This window comes from Alligator mississippiensis, chromosome 2, assembly GCF_030867095.1.
Source record: "Alligator mississippiensis isolate rAllMis1 chromosome 2, rAllMis1, whole genome shotgun sequence".
NCBI classification, from domain to species: domain Eukaryota; kingdom Metazoa; phylum Chordata; order Crocodylia; family Alligatoridae; genus Alligator; species Alligator mississippiensis.
In genome coordinates, this window is record NC_081825.1 from 131,599,006 (window position 1) to 131,610,144 (window position 11,139).

The 11,139-nt window shown below is 39.1% G+C and overlaps 1 protein-coding gene across 4 annotated transcripts in view; it reads right to left on the reverse strand.

Moving 5' to 3' along the window:
- The window catches only part of TET2 (tet methylcytosine dioxygenase 2), a 91,431-nt gene that overhangs the window by 14,417 nt on the left and 65,875 nt on the right, over positions 1–11,139 (reverse strand). For all 4 annotated transcript variants that reach the window (XM_059722149.1, XM_059722147.1, XM_059722148.1 and 1 more), the window contains 4 exons: positions 9,923–10,013; positions 6,522–6,615; positions 4,787–4,995; positions 875–1,025 (listed from right to left, as the gene is read on the reverse strand). In XM_059722149.1, the coding sequence (XP_059578132.1) occupies positions 875–1,025; positions 4,787–4,995; positions 6,522–6,615; positions 9,923–10,013 (545 nt within the window). The remainder of the gene's footprint in view (positions 1–874; positions 1,026–4,786; positions 4,996–6,521; positions 6,616–9,922; positions 10,014–11,139) is intronic.

The following is an 11,139-nucleotide window of genomic DNA, read 5'->3' on the forward strand; positions in this document are numbered from 1 at the left end:
TATTATAATGTCTCATTTTTTAATATTAAATATATTAGTATAACACCAGTCCATATGACGCAAAGTAGATATACTGTATGGTAACATGTTTTATGCCTTTGAAGAGCTGGTATAAAAAAAAAATAGGTTCCCCATCAAGAATTTTACCAAGATCTTTGCCTTTTTCATCAAATTATAAAACCTGAAAAATATTTAACCAGGTCTCTGATTGCATAATTCACTGACTACATGACATGCTAAATACACTCTCAATTTCTGTCGTATTCTGACCCAATGTCAGTAGACATGCAGGAATCTAGGGTCCTAATCTGCTCTCCTGCACGCCAAAAATTACATCAGGCAAGCAGAACCTTCCATAAAAAGGCAGCGCGTGAGTACTGGAGCACCAAAGTCAGAACCTCAAGAACAGCTTGTGCCTCACCTACAGGTGTGGCTGCTATCCTTTCTAATATGATCTTTGCAGTTAGTGTGCAGTTCTGGGGTCAAAAACATATTGCAGCTTGGAGGTCATGCTGGAAGCTGTCAGTGAGGCATCATCATGAAGAAAATGACCCTACCAGTCCTACTCTCTTACTGTACCTCAAAGCTTTGTCATAGTATTTTTGTGCAGATTACTGAAGCTCTGAGCTGCAAGATATCATATGTCTTTACTTGGTAAACCCCCTGAACTGCCCCCTGGAGTACCTGCATGTGGAATGCTTGTCTGTGCGCCTAATATAACCACAGTTGTTCACACTACTCATTCCTATAATTTTGGAAGCCTGCAAAAATGGTTTCATGCCTTATGGTTACCAGTGTTTTGGCAGTCAATAAATCTTAAGCCAAAGAATATTTCATAAAATGAGGGAAACTTCATTTTAAAACAAACACCAACCTCTTTTGGATCATCCCCTATAAGTTTAAACTTTCTTGGGATCTTGCTTCTGGCAAATTTACATCCATTGTAGTACATACTCCAGGAGCAACCAAAGGAAAAAGAAGCACCACAAGATTCAGGGTCCAGCCCTTGACATGCACAAGTCCGTCTAGGAAATAAGAGAACCGCTTATATAGCTATCAATACCACATGGGTTGTCTCTTGGTAAAAGTCAGTGCAGATGAAATATTTACAACACATATCAAGCTTCTGCCCAAATTTTGTCAAGAGCCATCAAACCAAGACCTACTGTGTCAATAAAGAATTGAAACTCAAAGGAAAGCTATAAATTTAAAAGCAGATATATTTATCAAAATGTATAATCCTGTATTTCATGAATACAAAATAAGAACTGTAGATTTTCTTACAAAAGTGTAAAATCTTAGCTTTGCTCACAACTTCATATAAAAACACTACCAAAAAAAGGTGTTATCTCAAGTATTTTATCAGGTGACAAGTTAGATACTGAAAAGCTACTTGCCAGGAAAAATGGAGCAGCCATATAAGCACTTGACAAGTGTTTATATGCAGACTTGATGTTGAAGCCTATTACTGAGAGAGAAATTGTTGGCCAGGGCACTGGGATTAGTGTATAAGATACTGGATATTGTGACAACTTTGATCTGGTTGTGGAAACTACCTTAGTATTTTTTCTGAGCATCAGTATTGGGTATGAATCCAAATCCATTACTAGTGCAAAATGCATCAACATTTGGTGTGGAGATGAAAATGCTACCAGAAGTTCTATCTAGTACTTGTAAAGTTTATGTTTATGCAGAACAGGAACTGTCCCGAATTCTGTAGTTTCCAGAAAAAGAATTAAATTAACTTTCTCTAGCTCCACAAAATTGTTATTTCAAGTAAAATTAATGCTAGAAAAAATTAAATTGAACAAACCATGCCTAAATACAGTTTTTATCTCTAGAATGTGCAGATGATAGTTTTTGGAAAATTAGTGGACTTTTTCCCACTAGGAAAGATTCCAGCTCCAAAGTAAACAGGAACTTGGAGGATGTTTAAATGGGAAATGTAGCTTTTCTGAAAATATGGGATTCTGTCCCTTCCTCCCTCCCCAAATAATTGGAGCAGTGACTTTCTGTCCACATATCAGGCCATGTCCTGAATAAGTTAGAAGGGCCAAAGTAGAAGGGCAGTTGTTGAGGAAAAACATTGGTACGAATAGCAGGTTTTGGGGAAAAAATATCACACATATTATCAGTCCGTTGTGCATAAGGAGCAGCCTCATGGCTGGGTGCTGTATGGTAAGCCAGTGATACTCAACCTTTTTGCTTGGTGGGTAGTGCTGTCCATGAGCCAGGTCCGGCTAGTGGCAGGGCCCAATCCAGTGGTTTAAGGAGTGTGGGGGTCAACCTGGCCCCAATCTAGCTGCATTGAGGGAGGGGGCATGAGGGAGGGGGCATGACTTGGCCCTTATCCAGCTCTATGGGAGAGAAGGGAGATGGCCCAGCCCTACAGGACTTGGCAGTGGGGAAAGGTGGCAGTACTAATTGCCACTGCTCCTCTGCCTCCAAATTTTCCAACCTGTGGGGAGCCTAGAGGTTGAGGGCCAGAGATTGAGTACCTCTGTGGTAAATTAATGGATGCAAGTCACAGCTTGACTCTTATGTTGGCTGGGTTGTTGTGGAGTTGTGTAAGCTGTAAATGTATGTGCCATTCTGTTTCTATTTGACAAGTTAATTCATCAGTCTTCTGTGGTCCCTATGGTTGTGTGTGGTGTATATGCAGTCTGTGAAAGGGGACAGAGAGTTCCCCTTAATAGACACTTCTTGTTTGCCCATCATTAGTGCAGAATTTCTGCTACCTTTTGCCTTTATGTGTCTGAATACCTTGGCCTAGGATTTAACTCTGTAAGGATGAAGCTTTGTAGAGCAAATAACCTCTATATTTTCCTGGGAAAATAATATTAAAAAAACCAAAACAAGACACTGCTCTTTGCTGCCTGGGCTAGGGCCTCAGTGGTTAGTTTATGAAACAAAGCCACCCCTGGATTACTAGGAATAGATAACACACAATAAAGTCCATTGTGTTTTGAATAGAGTTCTTATTTTGTCATCACAAAGAGAAGGATTGTGAGTGATGCAATTCCTTAGATGCAAACTAGTTTTATTAAACAAAAAGTTCTAAAAATCATTACATATTTTAATAGTGACTATCAAAAGTTCTGTTGGTTGCAAAGTGCTTTTCTGTTTAGAGATGTTGAGAGATTTTGTGCTCAAGTTGCTAATGTTTTTCTTTATGTGGAGGGGGAAGAAGAATTTTTTTTTTTTAAATGAATGTCGATTAAGATGGAGCTGGCAGGGCAGTGCTAATATGTAAATGACTATTGGATATATAAAGCTGTAGTCACACAGTTTAATGTTACATAGGAATCACACTGCTAATTCTGTTTTCAGGGCAGTAGCATCCGCTCCCATCAGCCTAGATCTGACAGCTTATATTTTAAATAACTTTTATTGTGGAATACTTCATAATTTTGAGCATAGGGAGATGATGTGATTGACTTTAATGAAGCTTAATTTGCCTCCTTCCAAGCTCAGTGTGTTTTCAAGCTTTCAGAAATAGCGTGTTCTTGACAGAAGTTTTTCCCAGCCTTGAACGCATAACCTCAATTGGTTATTTTTATGAATGATGCACATTCACGACATTTTGCAGCTCCTGGACAAGAATTCTGCTTTTATGCATATCTCCCCTAACAAACATCTGATCCAATTCTTTTGTATACATAGTGTGCGACTCAAACAGAATTTGAGCCACTATACATAGCTAGATGCTCACAAGTCAAATTCTGATCTCTTTTAGACAAGAGCAGCTACAATCCCCTCTGAACTGTACACAATTGCAGACAATGCCAGGTTCTGAACTAGCTGTTATGATTCGGGATAGAGACCTTGGAGTCATTGTAGACAGTTCTCTAAAAATGTCAGCTCAATGTGCAGCAGTGACCAAAAAGCCAATAAAATCTTGGGCATCATTAAGAAGGGAAATGAAAATAAAACAGAGAACATCACCATGCCATTATACACATCCATGGTATACCACACCCAGTTCTGCTCCCCACATATCAAAAAGATGTAACAGAATTAGAAAAGGTACAGAGAAAGGCAACCAAATTGATCAGTGGCCTGGAGCAGTTGCCATACCAAAAGAGACTAAAAAGGCTAGGACTCTTCCATTTGGAAAGGAAAAGGTGGCGGGGGGGGGGGGGGGGGGGGGGGGGATGATAAAGGTCTATAAAACCATGAAGGGTGTGGACCAAGGGAACTTGTTCACCAAGTTCCAGAATACTAGAATTAGGGGGCACTGCTGAAATTAGTAGGTGACAGGTTTAAAACTAACACTTTTTTATGCAACGTAGTTAATTTGTGGGATTTGTTGCAACAGGAGGTGGCGGAGGCAGATAGCATAGCTGGGTTCAAAAAGGGATAGGATAAATTAACAGATGATAGCTCTATTAATGGCTATTGAACAGAAAGTTGGGAGATATTTTCTCTGACATCTCTTAAACAATAAACGGTGGATGCCACAGAGGGTATTGAATAGTGGACAGATCTGGTTCAATGGTCTCCCAGTACAGCATCTACATCTGCCACTGTTGGAGGCAGAATACTGGGCTAGATTGACCACAGGTCTGATCCAGTGTGGCACTTATTATTTTCTTATGATTTTATGAGCACTGTTCTAATTTCATCAGTCTAAATCAAAAGCAAAACCACAGAGAGTTAAGATTTACACCAGTGTAAAACCAGTGAGTTCACAATCAGAGCCAAGCTATAAATGGGACTGGTATTTGTTTGGCTACAGCTCAATAATACCCCCAAGGGAAAAGATAATATGATTTGCTTTACTTACTCTTCGTTGAGGGCACACCGTCGATTTGTAAGCGTGCCATACTTCCGCAGAGTGTCGGTGAGTTCGGAATACAACTTATCTGCTAGGCTCACAGGAATCCCCTCCCATACCAGGATGAGGATCACTATCACTGCTGTTTCACAGGTATGGCCAGCTCGTTCCCGCACCAAACAAAGCAGCTTTTCTTCATCACTACTTCTACGAACTACCTGCATGCATAGCAATCCCCAGAAAGCAAAGTATTTCTTAGTGAAGAGCAAGAGACTGAAATTTCAGCATTATGGTAACACGTTATGAATGCACATTTGTCCTCTCCTCAACCATGCTTGATACTTCTGACACACAGATTCTTGCTTCCATTGAGTAATACATTGATAGACAAAGATAATTCTGTCTGCTTCCTAAAAGCAGAGGGAACTCTGATTAGGCACACTACCTATACATGTGCTCAGGGATGGGTGGGGTGGGGGTTCAATTTAACTAGAGCAGTTCCCAGACAGCCACTTTAATTAAAATGGCTCACTGTCACATGTATTAAGCTCCCCACATTTCAATATGGCCATGGGGATGCTTTATTTATGAAGCTCATTCAACAAGCTTTAATGAAAGCGCCCCTGCAGCCATTTTTAAAAGTGGATGGCTTAATACACGCGATGTTGAGGTAATGCTGGCATATTCTAATTAGAACATTAACAAACATGTCTATAGGCATCTGTTTTGACTACAGGGCATGGAAAAACCAGGCCAGGTGCAATGCTACATTTGCAGAATAATGTGATCATTTTGTGACCCAGCACAACTGTCTCCCTAAGGTTTTATGGCAGAACTAAGCATTGCTGGGGGAGGGGACTGGAGGAGAATGATAATGGACACACTATTTCTTTCCAGGCGGTAGATTTCTGTGCTTAAATAAAAGCCCCTTTTAGGATTTCTATTTATAACTTAAACTTTTTTCTTGTAGGAGAAGCTAGAAAAGTTTCACAGAGGAGCAATCCCTCTATTTCACTACTAATCCTGACTCTCACTGTGTCAGTGAGATGATAAAACCAGAAGCCTGAGATCAGACTCTCAGTTTGCTGACAGTATTTGTCCCTATTATTTATTATGTGTAAATTTTATGGCACCACCCACAATGTCATAAGTGCTGCCCAAAGCAGTAAGAACCTGCTTCCTGGTGCCCATAATACTAAGGACATTTCTGCAAAACATAAGACCCTGGCACAAGAAAAGGTTCTCATTAACAACATATCCACTTATCCTCATCTTATCTTCTACCATCCAACTCACAGTTCTCAGTAATGGGTTGTACCAAAGGCAAATAACATTCACTAAGAGGATGCACTTTAGTGGCTGTTAATCAGACTGCATTTTCAAAACATTGCAGTGGTTCCATTGCACCTATTAATATACTTGTATGCTATATTTAAGCAGTATGGATATTGTCTGATATTACCAATCTTAAATATAAGAGAAAGTAGTTTTCTTCTCATGTTTTCAATACTGCTAGGCCAAATTTTACACCTTCTAATAGCCATCTAACTGAGCTGAAGCACGTGGAATTTCACAGAGATCAGCTGAAGCTGGGCAACTAGGCAACTTGAAGTACTGTCGGTACTTTGCCATTTTAATTCTCCTAATTCAATTAAAATGAATACACGTGCCATGCATAATCAAACTGAACTAGATCGTTATTAAGGTTAAATGGTTATAATGGTTAAAAGGACATTATTCTTACCCATTTAGCAATAGGACATCCCTGAGAACTTTTGCCTTCTTTCCCAGTATAGATGACCCTCTCAATCCTTATAGCTTTACCTTTCTGTCCAAATCTTAAACGAACAAAAACACATGCAATAATCAAATTAATCTGAGTGGCCTTCTCCATGAATACTTAAACTTGGAACGTACTTGTGATTTCTTAAGTAGTAAATGAATTAGTTCTAATCAAGAAGGATGCATAGTACAATGCTTTTATCTGAAACTGGTGCAATAAGGTGTCTGAGACGAAAGGGGCAAATGTATTTAATTGGCCAAAAAAGATCCATGTTGTGCTAAATTTTTCAGACCTTATAGATATCTCCTGTTATGAATTTGCTGCATTTTACATTTTGAAAAAATGCATTTGAACTATCTCTGAATCATCTTAAAACTTTTGTATTGTAGGGTAATAATTTTATAAATGTGAAGTTGTTATGGAATAGTTGGCCTGTAAAAGTTGCTTTCTATTCATTTTCTATACTTCTCTCTGGCTTAGCCATAGTCCAACCCAGCAAAAACATGCTGATAACTGCCTTTATGCAATTTTGCTCTAGAATATCATCTATTCCTGAGCTGCTACCTATTGCATTTTGTAATTAAACTTGAACCATGCCCAATTTCTCTACTAGAACAGAATAACAGAAACCACTGAAATAATGTCTTTGATGGTATGTTTTTGGAGACTGAACACAGGCTGGTTTGATTATCATTTATCTTGATGTAAATGAGCAGCAGTCACACAGTCTACTATATGTGTAACAGTCCAACCAGTAAACAAAAATGTTCACATTCTGTGTACCTAAGTGAACACTGCTGCCAGTACCTTGTTTTATCTCTTATTTATACATTCAAATCTTAGTCAATAGAAATAGGTGCAAATGTCTGTATTCAATTTTCTTGATCTACAAAGGAATGGGATGGGAGAGGGGAACAGAACAATTTCTAGATGTGGTGCTTTGGAGCTGTGCAACCCTATAGCACTATAGGAAATTATGCAACTAAAATCAAAATTGCATTGTACTACATGTGTGCTAAAGGAAATGAAGTCACTTTTGCCTAGATTAAACCTGTTCTTTAATAGCAAAGTACAAACCAGTTTTTATTCTTAAAAACAATAACAATTTTCCTATCAATTATTCAACTGAATTGCAATTAAACTTTTGTATACTTTTTACAGAAACACACTGTATACTATATGCATGGTAAAGATGAAATAAGTTTTCAGTTCTTTCCTACAGTTGCAAATAAGAGCTGGTATTTTTCATGCTTTCAGCCTAAAGACAATTTTCTTTGCAAAGTGTCAACAAAATTCCTGGAGCATGGTATAATGAGTAAGCAAATATGAAAGTAAAATATATACTTTCCCTATGGTTCCACATAAGAAATTTGTTGTGGCTTACATATAATTGATGCTAGAAATTCAAATCTTGGCTTGTTTTGTAGATCTTAAAGCCTCAACTTAAATAAATAAAAATAAAAAAGCAAGCCAAGTTTGTTGAAAGCCAGATTAGCTATTTTAAAGTGGTGGATCTAAAGTCAGTAATCTCCTGCATGTCAGTGATTGTAATTTTAAGAGCTTGAAATCAAGTTCCCAAAAGCGCACACAAACACACTTTATGTATAACTCTGCGTGGCGGGGGGGGGGGGGGGGGCGGCGCGGGGGGCAAGATGAGACGGGATGGGACAGGTGTATAAATAAACAATTAAAAGTTTTTCCTCAAATGCTGTGAGTCGCATATGTATGACTTATTAACTCACTGGGTGCATCCAGATGAGCATGCACGTGTGGTTTGTGGCACCTCAGAGTTGTTTGAGACATCACAAACCACATGTGGTGCACGTGCACCTAATCTGTCAAAAAACCCTGCTGTTAAAAGTGGCGTGGTGCACACAGAAGCAGCGTGCCACCAGAAATAGAGCCTGGCTGTCCAGAGCCACACTCTGGCCCTTACCCCACCTGGGTCAATGTGCTGCATGCCAGAGTACATGTGCAGGGACATGCCCTGGGACAAAAAGCAGTGGCATAAGTATGTGCTGCTGTTATTTGTGCCATGGGAAATGCACGCCCTTGCACATGCATGCTTGTCTGGACATGGCTATTAAGTGTAAGTATCTAGGACTGAATTGTAGGATTAAAGCTCTGGGAATGATGCAGTGAAGAGTGTGTGAAGGGGTTGTGTGTACTTCCTTTGGCAGTGAAGAGTGAGCCTTGTGACCTATGCCTGTTAGGACTGCCCAGGGGTGCAAGGGACCAGCCCTGTATAGGAGTCTCAGAGGAAGAAGCGTCTTCTACTATGCCACTCTCTCATGTACCTGCCAGCCACAACCTGGCCCAACAGTTCAAGTTCAAATCAAGGAGTCTTTTACTCAAGCAAACTTCAAATTGCCCAAATAGGAGCTAACTAAAAGCTGAGAGAGAGCAGAATAAGGACCTCAGATGCGACATGGAGGCCCACATTTTTAAAGATATTTAAGCAATCAATTTTTATTGCCTACTAACTTTTTGGGTGGTTCTTGATCTTAGTGGGAATTTGGTATAGAAATACCTTTAAAAATTTGTGTTTTAGTATGTATGCATGCTATGTAATGTGTGCTGTGGCAGTAGTCGCATTAAAGGGGACACTTCTATGTGTTCAATGGAGTTCTTTAGCTTTAATATTATACTGATGCAAGCAGGTTTTTCCCATTATATGTTCATTATATACATGGCACAGATCTGTATAAAATTATTATATGTATCTTGTCAGCACTTGGCTGGAAATCTGGAAAATGCAAGTAACATGTAGTATTTTGTGATCGGTAATTTATTCTACCAAGCAGAATTACTCTGTTTTTGTTCAATGCTTTGTGGAAGGGGGATGTTTTGTTAAAGAACTGTCTGTTGATTTTTTATTTTATCCTTTTCTTAGGCCCAAAGCTGCCTATTAACGTCACTACGCTCCTCTCAGTATTCATTTTTTCATACATATGTGAGAAAAACCCCAATTTTGGTTGAATTGGGGTTTTGGTGCTCTTACCAATCCATTTTTTCCTGTTGGCATGCTTACACCTGTTGGGAACACCAGGTCTGTGCCTGGTTTGCAGCCACTGCCAATACTCTTGCTTGGCAGGCCAGTGAATACTTGTTTCTGCTTGGGTTTGCTGGCATCTGCCTCAAAGTGGGCAGCCTGTGCCAGCCAGCAGACTATTAGCCTTGTCAAATATTGTGACTCTCTGGTGAATAGCACAGCACGTAATGTTGGCAACATTGGAGTAGCTAAGCCTACAAGTAATTACTTGATTTGCAATTGTTTACTTCTTTATGTGCAAAGGCTGGAAAAATTCTGACATACACAAAAGGATAAATGTTAATCTGCCCTGTGCCTTTGTGCTAATTACCTTTCTTCCATGATCTCTCTAATAGCTGCCACATTAGGACCGGCTCCTAGATGAGTATAGAAAGGACCTTCATCTTTTTCAATAATTTGTTCTGTTTAAAATAAAATGCAGGTTACAACCTCTAAATTTTAATTATTTCATTTAAGAAATGACATTGCAAATCTTACTCATAATTAGACATTAGACATTTAGACTTTGTGAGGTCAAATTTCCCCACACAAGTGTGTAAGGTATCCTGGCAAAATATGCACATGTATGCTCACAAATGATGTATGTATTTGCATAAGTATATATGCCAAACATAGGTTACATTCTTGCAAACAACTGTTGCAAACAGTAGTACTTCAGCAAACAAAAATGTTATGTTTGCAGCTGTACTGCAATTAATATCAGCATATCTTAAAAGTTACTGAACAGTATTTACCACTCCTTGTTAATGTTTAGAGAAGAGGAGGACCTCCTTGATAACACTGGTCAATATTGGTACCAGTGGGCTATACAGTAGTTTGTTTGTTTTTTTTTTTGCACAGACATGTAATTTAGGCACCTCAGGCTTGAAAACATGGCTCCTAGTTATACACAGCCTCCCAGTCTCCTCCCCCAACACGCATGTTTTTTCCCCAAGGCTTTTCACGATAGATTAAGAACAGCTAGCTGGGCCATATTTTGCAAAATGGCTGTTCAAAATACTTTTGTATACTGAGAGCAGTTGCTTATACATTTGGGTGTAAGCAATTTAGCCTTTTTAATTAGTAAAGCCAAATCTTAATTCACAACACACAATACATTTTACAAGAAGGTGACTCCATTAGTGACTAAAGAGTTGGGTTCATGAAAAATGGGATTATGAACTAGTTGGGCAGGGGCTGTAAGCTGATTCTGTGCATTCTGTTACTGTAGCATCATGAACTGAGTAAGCTGATGGTAGTGTCTGTGTATAGCTTTGGGAAATAAGACAAAGACATGCTTTGGACCTGCACACATAAAGGGGCAGGAAATTAATATAAAAACTCCTTCAAACAATTATGGGTGTGGGAGAAAACAATAAATACTACCATGTTATGCTATAGCACTGGGCTTGCTCTGAAAAAAAGAAGATGGATACCATGCTCCATTACTTTTGCATGGGTGAATACTGAGGAATTGAAACAATAAGTGGAGAGCAGTCTCCACAGTTGCTGTATTGGCCACAAATCAGAGTGGGAAACATGATAGGA